The following is a 16,499-nucleotide window of genomic DNA, read 5'->3' as shown; positions in this document are numbered from 1 at the left end:
GACAGAAGAAGAATCATATCGGGGCAGAGACTCACTGCAGACCAACGAGAGCAGAAGAAGAGTAGTAACAGGTAAAGCACATAATTTACTTGAGTTTTATTTATTCATCTTTTTAAATTAAGCGGGGTATCTGTCTGCAATGGTGAACAGTATAATTCCTTGTAGTAAAGTTAATGATGCTCTTCATTGAAAAGTCGGGGGTTTCTGGGATTGTGAAAGTTTCTTTTCTTTTGCGAGCCTTAATACAGAACATCACCTCAGTTATTTTAAAGGGCTTACAAATAAATCATTTAAGGGAACACACAAGCCTGAAGAAAAATGAAGCCAAATTCAGAAATTTGACAACATGGTTTAAACATCTAATATCCTGTGATCAAATCATTGATTTTAAACCATAGAAGTTTGTTTTGTATTCATACTGGTGTCAAAGGGCGACATCGACTGGATCAGAAAGTCACACAGTCTTCATTTAACAGTAAATGTTTACTGAGAATTATTGCTGTGTAAGTATGTTTTAAAACCAGCAGGTGGCAGTGTTTCATCCTGTTTGACACTTACAGACCCTCCTGGCAGCAGTTTCAGACTTTAACATTTATTTTATAGAGAAAAAGTCTTCTGGCTTATGGTCCCTTGTTTGTAAATACCTTTACCTTTATTTCGACATGTTTCATGTATTTTCAAAACCAGCTTAAAACTTTTAACAGACGCTTTAACTGAAAGATTTAATGCTTTAAATATTTGTGTCTTTTTAAGGATCAAATCATCCTGCAGGCTGAGACTGACCGTCTTCATCATTGATCAGGATGTCTCCTCTTGTTTGGGCTACTCTTCTTCTTTCTGCGTGTGGCATAAATGCAAACACAGGTATGCATATATATGTATACACCAGTCTTATTATGAAACTAAGATTAGAAGAGAGTAATTTGCTATAATTTACAATTATATACCATGTTGTTATTGTCTGACATGCTTACATACAGAAGGTTTACGTTTTCTACCCCGAATCAAACTGTTCATTATTTACACATGAGCAGGTCCACCACCAAGGAATTTGGGAGCCATGAAATATTAATAACTCTATATTAGAAAATACCAGTTCTGTTAATGAACTCATGGGCTCTTTCATCATCAAACTACTTTCTGCACACAGAGCTCCTGCATATGATTAATGACGGGTATTATTTAATCATCATTTGTCCGATTAAAATATCTGTGATGAAAAGTTTACTTAATTAACAGTTTATTGTTCAGGGATATTAAATATATACCTAATGAATAATTGATTTGTTTTCTGTGCTTATTGCTGCTTCCAGTTATTTTTTTAATTGATCAGAAGTTTGAACCAATTTTGATATTTTATTGAATAAAGCAGTTTGTGTCTCTCCCTGTTTACATCAACAGGTGGCTCAAACCACGAAGAAAACCCCTGTAAGACAGAAGCCTTCTCCATCAATTTCACTCATGAAGAAAGAACAGCAGAGGCTGGACTCTGTGTTGTGATACCGTGTACTTTCACCACTTGTTCTCCCTTCACATGCAGAAATTATGTTTGGTTTAAATGTGAATCTAAAGCAGTATGTGGTCCTTCACACGTGATTATAAACACAACACTTCCCAGAAAAGATGTCCAGCCTAGCTTCAGAGGTAAAGTGTCGCTGTTGCAGCCTGATGCGAGTCAGAAGAACTGCAGCATCATCATCAATGACCTCAAGTCATCAGACTCTGGATCGTACAAGTTCAGAGTTGAGGGTTCCTCTACAAAATACTGGGATGGATTTACATTTCCCCGCAAAATAAAAGTGTCTGTAACAGGTATGGAACAATCAAACAAATACAATACATGTAGACAAGGTGCTTGCACCTCTATAGTTGTATTATATCTTTAATGTAGAAATGTTTTACAGCTATTTCAGTAAACAATATGTAGAAACTGCAGCAGTCCCAGTTATGTCATAGATTCCAATCTAAATCTATATAAGTATCTGATTATCAGTAAATTTGACTTTGAGGCTGCTCAACTGTGTCCACTCACAAAGCTCTCCTCCGTCAGATCTGACCCAGAAGCCCACAGTGACGGTTCCTCCTCTGACAGAGGGGCTGCAGACCACACTGAGCTGCACTGCTCCTGGTCTCTGCTCTGGATCTGCTCCCAAGATCACCTGGATGTGGAGAGGAGGAGGAGGAGGAGAGGATGACTCCCACATCACAGGAAACATCACTGATTTCAAGACTGAGACTCTGACTGATGTTGCACAAAGACACATCTCAACTTTGAACTTTACACCCTCTGCTAAGCACCATGGTGCCAACATCACCTGTAAGGTGAGCTTCACAGGTGGGACAAATACAGAGAAGACGGTGACTCTCAATGTGACCTGTGAGTAACAAAAACTTTACACTGATCTCTCAGTAATTTTTACTCAGCAAAATGTTAAATATGATCAACTAACCTTGTTAAGAAGACCTGAAACTCATCTGAGAAGATCTGAAGTTGCACAACTTAAATGAGGATGTAAGCTTTATCGAGCACGTTAGTCAGCTTTTCACTTTTAAACTTACCACAAAGTCAGGAGCTTTTTGTAATGCTTAAAATAGTGTGTCTTGATAAAGATCCAAGCTTCACCTTGTCTTAGACAGTCCCTGAATACGTTCATTGCAGCATCCATTTCTTCTCATCAGTAAGAAATATTAATGTCCACGTCTTCTACATTGATTAAAGTAATCAGGCTTATTTATCAATATTTTAATGGCATATTTTCACAGATGTAAAAAAACCCTGATAATGTGGAATTAAATTGTTCGAATTTATTCATTTAATTCTCAGCTGCAGTGTTTGGCAGCATCTCGTATTGAATGTTGAGTATACACAACGGATCGACTTCTGATTCACATCGTCTGACACGTAACATTCAAAAGTCTGTTCTGTGAAACATCTGAACAAAATGCGAAAATATTTCAGATATTTTACATTTCTCTAAAGTGAATGTATTGTCCTGTTTTCCACAATCCTGTATCTTCCCTATCAGAGGGCGTTCTCAAGTCTAGTGTCTGGAGTAATATAGATGTGTTTGGTTAATTCTAATTCTTTGCCTACATTCTTGTCTTGCAGACTTAAAGACACCTGTGATTGCGGGGAACACAAGGGTTAAAGATGGTGATGCTTTAAAACTCACCTGCTCTGTTGAAAGTTTCCCTCCGTCTGTTATCAGCTGGACTAAACTTAGCACAAACAAAAGCTTGAACAATCCCACTGGAACGGCAGAACTCATCATCCCTAACATGACGACAGAAGATGCTGGAAAGTACACATGTTCTGCAACAAACCAGAACAGAACTGAGTCTGCACAGACTGACGTAGGGCGTAAGTGGACTCCTGTTAAAGACACGAGTCTGATCACATCAGCTTCCTGTGTTTGCTGTGGTTTTGACATACGTTTTGTGTGCTTGCAGTGTCACCGAAGATCTTAAACGGCTCTGCGTGTGTCATTAAGTCAGAGGTCCTGACCTGTGTGTGCATCAGTGAGGGATTTCCTTTACCCGCCATCGAATGGCCGCAGCTGGGGAACCACAACCAGTACTGTGTCAAGACAAACAAGTCAAAGCACACAGTCATCAGCAACATTACTGTATCTGTTAAAGATCACAACTACACCACTGTTATGTGTGCCAGCAACAATGTCTTTGGAAAGGAAGAAGAAACGCTCAAAGTCATCAGAGAAAATGTGACAGATCCAGAGAGTAAGTCCTAAGAAACCAAGTACACACTGCAAAATGAGGGTATCAGAAATATCAATGCCTTTTTCTTCATTTTTTACGTGTTTCTCTTTGTTACAGATTATCTCATTAAGCTGTTACTACTCATCTCACAGCCTCAGATCATAATTGCCTTTTTAATAGGCGTGCTTCTTACATCGACCACCTGCTGTCTGGTCAGATCATGCCACAGGTACACCTTGACGTTGGGTTCCCTTACACATAATGTCCTTTTTAAACATCCATCCATGTTGTAAGGAGTTTATTCATTGTTTCAACAGAGAGAACATTTTCTCTGTTTTTATTATTTTCATTGAAATCTTTTACACTGTATTTTAATGCAATTTCAAAAAAATTTCTGAACTACAAATGTTTTTCAATGAAACATTGACAGTACGATTTCTTTTGCTCTGACACAAGAAATAAGATGCTTTATTTTCATTGTTTGCAACAAAATATCAGTGGTCACAAACAGCCCAGCAGCATCTCTATTTTTCAAGCAATAACATATGATGTAAAAAAAACTCAGCAGAAAAATGATGACAGTGAGCAACACACAATATTTAGAAAAGATAAAATAATAATAGTTTTTGCACACAGTGACCATTTTGTAGCATGTACGAAGTAAAGTAGTGTAAAGTGACACCGCTTAGCCTCTGTGTCAAATAAATACTCCACACGGCTGGTAAACAGGAAAAAAAACATCCAAAAGCTCACGAATCCTGGACTGAAATATTTAAAATGACACAAAATGTGTTTTTATGGTGTCTTGTTTTCTTTTTCAGCAGTCCTTGAATGTTTTTGATTATTTGTTCTGCCTCAGGAAAAAACCCAGGAGATCTAGAAACATGGCTTTGGACAATCTGGAGATGCTGACCACACACGCTGACTCGAGGGTCAGATCATGATTTGTTTTCGGTCAATTGTTCTAATGATGTGACAAATACTGTACCGCATGCTACCCAAGTTAGACCTTTGGAAATAGAAAGTATCCCATTCAGGGTGAACAGCTTTGAAATCGTTAAGATTAAATATAAGGGGGGAATATTTACACTGTAAACAATCCCAGAAGAGCTAATTCCCTCTTTCTGTTTTTCATAAATCTGAAGTCAATCAACTTATTCATAAAGCACATTTAAAAACAGCAACAGCTGACCAAAGTGCTGTGCATGGAAACTCACACCAGCACACACCAAATACTATCCATAAAGACAACAACATTACATTTGATTTGATAATTTGATAGAAAAAGAAGCGACCTAATTAAAAGTATGTTTAGAGGAAGGCTGTTTTACAACCGAGTGTCCTTGACTGCAAAGGCTTGGTGCCCTTTAAGTTAAAATGTGAAGTTGACTGAGAGATGTGCATCGCTAATGTATGTTTCTCTTGTCAATCAGTCTTCAGTTGTTTAAGGCCAATTCATAACAAACGTAATCTCAAGACACTTAACAAGTAGAGCAGGTCTCGACCATCCTCTAACTGTTAATCCAACATGAGGACAGCACTAAGCATCTTTAAGCAAAGTTACCGTGTCGAAGAGAAACTGTCTTTAAAGAAGCAGAAACCTCACGTTGAACTGCAATCTGCCAAAACAGTCTTGATAGATAGATAGATAGATAGATAGATAGATAGATACTTTATTGATCCCGAGGGAAATTCAGGGCATCCAGTAGCAGTATACAGACAGGCAGGACACAAGACATTGGTTACAATACACACCCGCAGTCCCCCCTCCCCTCTCTATACAATAATCCCCCAAACAAGTATTTAGCAGCCCCTATGTGACTAAGAGTAAAGGTTAAACCTGGGCAGTTAGCATTAGCATTAGACTTAAAACTTATATAGCATAATGTACATAACCTGTGAGGAGAGAAAAACATGTGTGCTGATTAAAAGAGACCTGTAAACAGTCTTAAATAAAAACGTTTCTCCTTTGTCTGACAGATTGATGCTGATCAAGCATTGGAAAATGACCATGATCAAGACGGGGCTAACGTAGGAGCTGTCGGTGACGTTGAACCAGAAGAGGTGGAATACTCTGATATTAACATCGCCTTGTTGGAAAGGAGTTCAAATAGGGCACAGGGCGTTCACGACTCCACAGAATCAGAGTACGCTGAAATTAAGAAGGACAAAACAGAGGAGAGACAGGACAATGATGACCAGAATTATGAAATATTGGAGGGTAATGAAAAAGAGGAGGCGATGATGGGAGCAGAGGAAAAATATTGTGTACCAGAAAAGGAGGAGGGGGACGATGTGGCATTGTATTCAAATTTGAAAGATGTAATGGGGGAGATATGAGGACTGTAAACTCTTGGAGTCACTTGAAGATGCATTGTTTTCTTAATTAATTAGTAAAAAGAAACATATCAGATTTTACATGGACAGATATAAGTATGTGGTTTGTTTTGAACATAGATAGATAGATAGATAGATAGATAGATAGATAGATAGATAGATAGATAGATAGATAGATACTTTATTGATCCCGAGGGAAAGTCAAGGCATCCAGTAGCAGTACACAGACAGGCAGGACACAAGACATTAGTTACAATACACACCCGCTGTCCCCCCTCCCCTCTGTATACAAAATCCCCCATAACAAGATATAGCAGCCCCTATGTGACTAAGAATAAACATAATTATATGTTAAACCTGTGCAGTTAGCATTAGCAGTTAGACTTAAAACTAATATAGCATAATGTACATAACCTGTGAGGAGAGAAGAACATGTGTTGGTTAAAAGAGACCTGTAAACAGTTAAAGAGCCTTAGAAACAAAGTGCTGACCTTTAGAAACTAGTTACATGTGCATGTACAGAGGTGTTTGAGCTTATGCCAGAGGTGTGAGTACAGTCGTTAAACAGTCAATGCAGGAGTGTAAATTGGCTCACCAACTTAAAGGAGCAGTGATTTGCATTAAGTGTCCTAGACAATATGGTGAAACCAGGAGTGCTTAGGGTGATTATCGTTAAGTACCCAACTATTGAGGGGCAGATTAGCATTAAGTGTGAAAAATATTGATGGGGGGGCGGGGCAAAGATGAAGGTAGATCTGGTAGATTTGAGCTCTTACAAAGACATGTTCAAAACTTACTACCTCTTACAATAAAGTACAAAGATGTCGACAAAGAGCCCACCCCTGCTGTTTGTAGTGAAGATTTCACATACACGAGATCTAAAAAAAACCCTGCGTGATCAAATGTGAGTTCAGAATAAAAACAACAAGGAGGACGATCAACATTGTTTGCTTGCTCTCCTGCTGTGTTCTGTTTTCCCGTGAAATACAGAAAATGAGAAAAAAACAATACGGCTGAATTCCTGGCTGAGAAGATGAATTATATGCTACTTTTTACAGTTTGCAGCGTGAGCTGACAATGAGAAGTCACCAAATCGGGTTGGTGACGCTTCTATGTCAGCTCGCTCTCATTGGCTGCTTCGGGTATTCTCTGTCCAAGGCAGTCCAATCAGGAATCAAAAGCCGGTCAGGCTCTGACTCGATCGGGATAAGTTAAATAAACGTAGTGATGCCACACATCTTTTATCGTCTTTGGAAAAATTGCAAATGAAAGCTGTTGCTAGCTTAAGTTTTTATTATTATTATTTGTTTTTGCTTTTTAGAAGAATTCAAGAGTAAATCAGTGTTGATGTCTTATACAGGATTTTATATTTTACATATCAGAATGTACATCTTTATGTGCTGTTAAACTTTGAATGTTCACATTTTATATGAATACTTTATTTTTTAAAGGCTTGCAGCTGAATTTCTTTATTTTTATTGCCATTGTTTGTATAGAGACTTTTTTGTGATTTGTTTGTGATAATGTGGTTGGTCTATGTTTTATTTGTTTTTGTGTTTTTAAGGTTTCTGTATAATCTTTCTGTAGAGTCGTGTCAGGCTCTTATTAATATTTGTCAAGAAAATAACTTTACATAAAATATGATTATCAAAACACGTTTACGTTTTTGTTATTTTTTGTTACAGTAGTAAAGTGCAACATGAAGGTTTATGAGACTAAAAACATTTCACAAATCAAACAAAGAAGTGCTATATTAGAGTCCGACGCTAAAATGGTGAAACAATGTGAATGCAAACTGCACAGCATTATACACTTTATAGTATGTTATATTGTGTACTGTTGGTTAATCAACTGCAAACTTTCCCTGTCTTAATATTTTGCATCTGTAAGTCATGATTTGGTACAAACAACAATCACAAAATATTCTCCTCAATGGAATTTGTTTCCAAAAAAGGATATAAGATTCGCTGCATAATATTGTGTAAAATGCAGTCATGGTGGCTTTTAAAGAAATGCAACAACTGCCTACGTGACAATTTCTGCATAATGAAGGTAAAAAGGAAGAAAGAAGTGAGAGGAAGAGTCTGTTGAGAGCCGAGTGACTCTGCAGACAGTGGAGAGAGAAGAGAAGAGGAAACAGACAAACAGGTACCACGCATCATTTACTTTATTTTTTAGTTTGACTAATGGCTGGAAATGGTTGCTGGTTTCAGTTTCTTCAGTAATATAAATAAGGTCCAGATTACCGTAAATTCCGTACTATTGAGCGCACCTGGATATAAGCCGCACCGGCTAAAAATAAGTAAATCAATGTATTTGTACATATATAAGCCGCACTTGATTATAAGCCGCAGGTGTCCACGCTATAACAAGAGCTATTTACACAGACGTAGGCTACCGGTAACATCCGCAAATACTGTAGCGTCCGTACGGACGTTAAAGGACGACGAGAGCGTTCAAATAATAACTTTTACTTAACCCGATCACTGTCGGCCGTGACCACGCCGTTTACAGCAGAGAGCAACACATAACTTGCCGTAACAATCCAACTCTCTCCCCCAGCGTTCTCTCATACAGCCACTCAACACGTTCGCGCTGGTGCATTCACTGACTCTCCACATAATCGGAATTATGAACACATTATCAACTACTGACTTTACAACATGAACTGTTACAATACGAAGCCTAGCCGACGGTGTCTGTAACACGGCTGATGAAAAAGATGACCGTAATATATTTCACAAGAAAAAGTCCATCCATTCACTGCCTCAGAATGACTTCATTACTCACTTCCTCAGTCTCTGTTGTCGCTGTCAGTGTCATCTTAACGTGCAGCAGCTCTGTTAGCTTCTTTGACAGCCAGGTCGATCGCCTTTAACTTGAAAGCTACATCATATGTATTTCTCCGTGTGTTTTCCATCATGAGGGTGCGTGCATGAAGCGCAAAATGACTGATATTAAGATCCGACGTGACGAAGTCAAATGTTTTTGCGGCAGAAGCTCATTGTCCCCCATAAAAAATCCATGCATTAGCCGCACCGGAGTAGAAGCCGCAGTGCTCGAAGTGTGGGAAAAAAGTAGCGGCTTATAGTCCGGAATTTACGGTAATAAAAAAAAAAAAAAAAAAAAAAAAGCTTTTTTCTGAGAATAAAAGGAATAGTAGTTGTACTGTGCTTCATAGAAGAGTTTAGGGTGAAGATGAGGTCATTAAATATATCTGAGGTTCTGTTTGTCACAGTAAGGGATCAGTGCTTCAGTGGCACAGAGCAGGGTATGTGCAGTGACAGAAATGTATGACTTCCGACCAGCTGTCTAGATGTTTTAACTATTTAGAGTCTGTATTGAACGTCTGCCGAGTTCGCAAAGTTCTCCACATAAAAGTAAGAGAATAGCTGCACTCAGGGGAAATGGGTGACCAAAGTTTAAACAAGTATGTTTGAGTAACCAAATGTGCAACATCCTGTTTTAAGCTCTGTGTACTAAACTGTGGAAGTATCGGTTCATCAGCTGAATTTCTGACAAGTTTCACTGTAGCTTTAGAGTGAAACTTGTCCTACAGAGAAGAACGATCAATTAGCATTTATGTTTACATTAAAATCGCCTTTTCTGTTCTGTCTGGGGTGCTTTCACTAAAATAGTAGGCTATTGGTTCTAACAATGTCGATTTGACATCATTGTTTACTTGTCATGCTCAAGGGCCATGACAAATATGAGAAAGGACACCAGTTCACTTCATAATAACAACTTATGGTAACAAAGTAAACTAATGACCTTAGAACAACAAACATAGAGTGTGTCCGTCAGTAAGGTCAGCAGTGTAGATGTGTGGCATGAATGAAGTGTGGGGTGTTGTGAAGTTAAGTGTAACAGTGTGCTAAATGTGCAAGTGATGATTCTGTGGCATGAGAGAGAGAGGTCAGACTTTTATGCCCTGACAGCAACAGCCCACATGCTCTACATTGGACCAGCCCAATCATCTCGTAATAAGGAGACAGACCCAAAAAAGTAATAGCTGTTTTTAAAACCAAGGCAGTGACTGTCACATACTGCATCCAATAAAGTAGTTCTTAGTTTAATCTTCGTGTAAGGGTCCCCCTTACAGTAATTTATGACTGAAGAGATGGACGAGGGACTTGAATAATGCAAAGACTGGGGAGATGTACTGTGGAGACTGAGTTTCCTCTTGAGCTCAAACTCGAGCCTCTGAGGTAGGCAAATGTTTTTTCATGAAGCATAGTGAAAATGTAACTTCCTGTATTAATGTCTGTGCCGCCAGCTACTGTATAAGGCTTTTTTTCTTGTCCGCTTCAGTTACTACCAAACTTCCTGTTTTTAGGGGTTTTAAAGTTCTTCAAAAAGATTTTGGAGCTCTTCCGTCGCAATCAACCGTAATAGGATGTTTCTCCTGATCTGGGTGATCCTGCTCTTCACTGTGGAAAATAACGATGCCCGCACAGGTATGGAGTTAAACTATAACGCTGTCTTGTTTTCTGCTCCTTTTAATTTTCTTACACAGCTGAAGAATGTTTTACCTGTTTAAAGCTAATTAAAATATCAGTCTTGCACATCAATAAAATAATGTGCAAATCTTTAAATATGTAATGTTTTGAATGAATTTTGCTCATTTTCATCTGTATTTTACTGTCTTTGGTTGTATTCAAAGAGGAACAAGGTGTTAGTGAAATGGCAAATTCATATTAGCCTCATACATTAGGAAATAGTTGATAAAACGTGTCACATCGCCTTGTTTGACCTCACAGAGTTTAGCAACATTTCAGTGCAGTTCATTCTGTCAGTACTAGAAGTCCCGATATATACTATACTATACTACGTACTTTTTAAAATCTTCCTTTACTCCTGTTTTTATTTTCAGGTGCAAACACCCAAAACATAGCAGCAGAGGCCGGACTCTGTGTTGTGATACCCTGTCATTTTTCTGATCAAGGCTACAAATTGGAAAATGCAATTTGGTACAAATGTGAAGATAAAGGAGAATGCACAGAATCTGATATAATAATCCGCTTGAATAAAACCGACCAACACTCTCAGTCAAAGTTGGCTGGACGAGTATCGCTTCTCGAGCCTGTTCTGAGTCAGAGGAACTGCAGCATCGTCATCAATGACCTCAACAAGTCAGACTCTGGATTGTATCAGCTGAAAGTCCTGAATGGAACGACAAACGTACTCACTGATCACAAAGCAACTATCACTGTCGAAGGTGAGAAAAGATATATGTCAAATGCTCTGTGTTCACTGAGGATGTCTCTATATTGTTGATGAAATAGTGTTTGGCTTTTATCAGCTTCTATTGGAGTGGAAACGTGAAAACAACACTAAAAAGCAAGAAAGCAAAAGCTTCTGTTTACCAACAAGGCAGTTTGCTCTACAAATACATCAAACACCAAAATATTAAAAAAAATCCCTCTCGCCTACACTGTCAAACCACAGGAGAAAGATAATGTATTGGTTGTACGATAAAAATCCTTATTGTTTCTTTTGTTTGTTTTTATATAGCTGCTTAAGATAATTACCTCTACCACTCCTTCTGTTTTTTTATTTTGATATAAATGTATCAGTCAAATTTGAAGTCAGCAGAAACCTGCATGAGTTTTATTCTTCTGTATATTTGCTCCCACTGTTCTACAGATCTGAGTCAGAAGCCCACTTTGACCATTCCCCAAACCACAGAGGGACAGCAAACCACGCTGACCTGCACTGCTCCTGGTCTCTGCTCTGGGCCTGCTCCTCAGTTTTCCTGGACTTGGAGAACACCAGGAAAGAATGTAACTCCTCCCACAGGAATCGCCACAGGAGTCACCACAGGAATCACCACAGGAATCACCACAGGAATCACCACAGGGCAAAGCTCCACTATCACCTTTACATCCTCTGCCACACACCACAACATGGAGGTCACCTGCAAAGTCACCTTCAGAAACAACTCAACTACGGAGAAGACTGAGATTTTAAAAGTGAACTGTAAGTAAAACAAAATGAATTTAGTACAGTTTAAAATGACCTTTACTTTGAAAAAAGTGAAATAAAGATTCCCTACAGCTTACTGCAGGTGTTCTGAAAACTTAAGCCTATTACCTGAAGATGATTCTTTGGGCCATTTATCATCTGGATAAAGGTCCCCAATATGTTTTTGCTAACATTCTCTGAAGTCTTTCATGTTATATGTGTATATTTTCTTTCTTTTTTTTTATTTTTATAACCATTGCCTGTATGAAGCCCACAACCAAACTGAAGGTTGTAGGGTTCAAGCCCCAGCTCCGGGAGTCACATGTTTGATGTGTCTTTGGGCAAGACACTTTAACCCAAGTTGCTCCCACTGCTTCGTCTGCAGTCTGCAGTGTGACGGGTGTCAATGAGTAGGTGTGACCTGCGGTGTGAATTGTCAGACGATGAGAAAAGTGCTATATCAGCTCAAGTCCATTTAACATTTTTCTGGAAAACAGCTGAAGTACAAACGATGTGTCACACAGATCTGACTTCTCATTCAGACACGTATGGTGTCTTATTGTGTTGGATATGTTTTTGCGATCGATGATTGAGGCCTTATAAGAAGTTTTGTCTCAGAAGTTTTTGTTTGCTCAAATTTTCAGGTTAATTACAGACAGATTTGTGTGATTTTTTTCTAAAAATCTTTCCAAATTTTGTCTCCAAGATGGCATGAAACCAAAGATCACTGGAAAGACAACCGTGACAAAGGGCGACACTTTGAATCTGACCTGCAGTGTTGACAGCTTCCCTTCTTCTGACATCACATGGACTAAACACGGATCAGATGAAACCCTAAACACTGGATCAGCCACACTCGTCATCAATATGGTGAATTTGAATCATTCAGGACTGTACACCTGTACGGGGAAAAATCTCAACACCACTGTGAAGGAAGACGTGAACGTTACCATAATGAGTAAGCACACAGTTTGTATTTTAGGACCTGAAGCTAGATATTCTACTAATTTAAAAAAAAAAAGAACAACCTTTTCTTAACATCCTTAAAATAATGTGTATGACTTTGTATAATGAACTCTGAAAGTTTTAATATTTAAATTGCACGTCTTGGTGGATTAACTCACATTTAAAGACTTTGACAGTGAAATAAGGATTTCATGTAACTCTTTAGGGAAATACAATATCTTTGTCTATGTGATTACCAGAATCCTTTTTAATTTGATCTCTCTCAGGTCTGCTGATAGAGGCGTAGAAGATAGTTTAATTTATATTGTTTTTTTTATTATTTTTTTATTCAAATGTGAGTTGATCTCAAATATCTGAAAGACACTTAAGAGAGAACTCATACTTCGAATCTAACTTGCAGTCTTGGACATATGATTGTTTTCTACCGACTGCCCTTCAGTTGATGTTGATGTTTTTTTTTTTTTTTTGCAGAGCGGCCATTGATCCTGAACAGCTCTGGATGCATTAATGACTTAAAGACTCTGACCTGTACATGTATCAGCAGACGGGACCCCTTACCCGCCATCAAATGGCCACTGTTGGCGAGCTACACAGAGTTTATTGTCATTACCCAAACATCCAAGGACACAGTCAACAGCACATTCATCCTCGCAGTAAACAACCAAAGTATTGCTGATGTCGAGTGTGTCAGCGGCAGTGAAAATGAACAAGTAACAAAGACACTCATCATAATGAAAGAAGAACCAAAAAGTGAAGGTGCCAGATCTTCTCTTTAATCTGCTCTCTATTCACAAAGCCTTCGATCAAGCTGCAGAGAAAAATGCTTAAAAAATAAATGTGCCGTCAAAATAGTTTCTAACATACTTTTCTTTTGATTCCAGGACAAGTCATTTTGAAACTGCTCCGAGATTTTGCACGGCTCGATATTCTCATTGCCTTTTTGATTGGTGCTCTCCTTTCGACAGTCATTTGCTGTTTGGTGAGAACATGCCACAGGTACACCAAGAAGTGCTTGTTCTTCTTTTATTTCCTCATTTTCCTCTCTTGTTTTTCTCCATGTCGAGACTTTCTGCACACATACTGTATATTGTCATTTCATGAAGGAACTGAAATTGATTAGCAGTAATGGAAATGTGTTTATGAATTGGTTTTTGTGGCTTAAACCATGATTGAATTCTGAAGCCTGACTTGAAGAATCTGTGGCTGTCATTCGGATGTAAATGCTTATCACAGTTTTTTTTTTAAAACCTCAGGAAAAAACACAGGACCAATGGATATCTGGCTGAGACTCTGGAGATGGTGACAAGTCAAGAAGCGCCACTGGTAATCACTTTCTAGTTAAAGCCTGAACATCTAGGAGATGCAACTTTTCTGACACCTAGTGGTAAAACTGAAAACTGCCTCAAAATCAACCGTAGTTCAAGAGCTAAAAGATACTCCTGAAAGAAAAAACGTTTTTGTATTTCAATCAGTGGAGTGAAGCTGTGGAACTCCAGCAATGTCCAGACATGAAGCCGATTAAAAAAGTTTTTAAAAATGTGGTTTTCACGACTGCCGTGATAATCAACAGATGTTTACAGGGATTATTGTTTGAATATTTTTTATCTTTTAAGATGTTTTTTTTGTCTCTTTCCTTCTGTGTTCTTCACTTTTATTCTTTTGCTTCTCTAGATAGGAAAGAGTTCACATGTAGATATGTGTATGTATGTGTATGTTAGGGGCTGGACAATATATCGACTTTTTAAGATATATCAATATACTGTATTTTCAAACAAGAAAACAATATTGTAAATATCCATACAGTTTAATGTTGTATTGAAAAACCCATTATAGAGCTGCCAGTGTGTCTTTTTCTCCTCGTTGATGATGACTGACTGTCCCTCTTAACTCAGCTCCTCCTCTCTGCCTTTTATTATATTTAAGTAACATTTTTATTTTATCCAATTTCATTTGTTTTTACTGTATATTATATATTAATATATATATATATATCAATTATCGCCATTCAGTTAAACAATATAGAGATATGAGCTTTCGTCCACATCGCCCAGCATGTGTACTGTATATACATAAGAATCAGATGCAACCATATTTAAACTTATAAAAACATAATGTTTATACCAAGATCACTTTAATATGTATGAATTAATGGAGAAGGGGTGGGATTAAATAAGTTTATACTTCTTCCCACTCCCTTTCAGACGTGTTACTTGATGTAGAAAGTATCTGAGAGCTTCTTTTGTATGTCGTTCATTGTTTGTAAATGTTACTTTTTTCCTCTCTTTCTGTCTCAGTTTTTTCTTTCCGTCTCTCTATTTTCCTTTCTTTAATTTTATGTGGCCGATATAAACAGATGAACAAAGCTGAATAAGCTCTTTGAGTTTATTTACATATTTAATCAGGATTGTTGCTGTTGTACCTGATAAATAACTCTTACCGTGTCGCACCTGACAGATACTTGTTGATCAAGAAGTGGAAAATGCTCAGGCCGTGGACCAAGAGGCACCTGAAGAAGGTGACGATGTGGCAGCGGGGAAATCCGATGTGAATTATTCCAACCTGGATTTCTCCCGGGTCAAAAAAAGGACTGTTGCAGAGGATGGGAGGACACAGGAAACAGAGACAGAGTATGCTGAAATTAAAAAAGAAGAGGTGGAGGCAAGGCTAGATGAAGAAGGCAAAGAGGAGATGACAGGAGAAGATTTTGAGTTTGAGACAGATGGCAGGGAAGATGAGGATGTGGCTGTGTATTCCAATGTGGAGGACATAATGGGTCAGGGAAATGAAAGTGATGCTTAAGTGTTGAGGATGACTTCTGTAATGTGTTCTGACATGATGGCTTCATTTTCCTGTTTGCAGTTTCGGCTACAGCACAGTGACTTTTTTTTTTTTACCCAGAGTTTCAGACAGTAGAACAACCTATTGTTTAATCTTTGTAGAGAAATAAGCTATTTTTTCCAATAGCACTGTTTCCACAATAGTACAAATCACACGTGTTCCTGAATCCCTAAAGAACAGAAAATGATATGGAAATCTTTCAAGTACAAGTTCTCAAACTTTCTTCATTTTATATTGCATAATGATTATTTTAGCACGCAAACCTGTACTGTTGGTTTTGACAGTGAATTATTGTACACTGTATAATGTTGCACTGACTGTTGTAAAAAACTGAAGCTTCTTTTTTTTTATATATATATATGATTTTTTGTGTCATATACGTATTATTGGCAATTTGTTACCCTGACACATAGTGTTTGAAACGGGTACTGCAGTCCAAAGTCATCACATTGGACAGAGCTGCTCACGTGCATTGTTATGTTGCTGTCATGGAAGCTTCGCTCCTCAAATGTCGTTGTACTTAAACCTGCAACAATGACAATCTATTCTACCTAAACCAGTGTTGACACATCACCCAGAACATATAGACTTTGCGTAAGTTCTAAAGTTCACTATTTACACTTAATGTTTGATTTTTTTTATTATTATTTTTTTTTATTTGTACAGTTAACATGCCT

At 38.0% G+C, this 16,499-nt stretch overlaps 1 protein-coding gene across 1 annotated transcript; it reads left to right on the top strand.

The window, feature by feature from the left end:
• Window positions 1-1,461: 1,461 nt before the first annotated feature.
• Window positions 1,462-16,162, top strand: LOC306824028 (uncharacterized protein; the record flags this gene model as incomplete). Its single annotated transcript, XM_079343985.1, has 15 exons — window positions 1,462-1,496; window positions 1,619-1,812; window positions 2,051-2,377; window positions 3,110-3,361; window positions 3,451-3,738; window positions 3,835-3,946; window positions 4,577-4,649; window positions 5,698-6,043; window positions 11,000-11,272; window positions 11,701-12,033; window positions 12,725-12,976; window positions 13,456-13,740; window positions 13,866-13,980; window positions 14,238-14,307; window positions 15,439-16,162. 15 exons carry the CDS (start codon window positions 1,462-1,464, stop codon window positions 15,781-15,783), a joined length of 3,300 nt encoding a protein of 1,099 aa, XP_079200111.1. The 3' UTR covers window positions 15,784-16,162.
• Window positions 16,163-16,499: the final 337 nt, after the last annotated feature.

Source organism: Symphodus melops (genome assembly GCF_947650265.1).
Source record: "Symphodus melops genome assembly, chromosome: 5".
Classification (NCBI taxonomy): Eukaryota; Metazoa; Chordata; class Actinopteri; order Labriformes; family Labridae; genus Symphodus; species Symphodus melops.
This window is presented reverse-complemented; position numbering and strand designations above follow the sequence as displayed.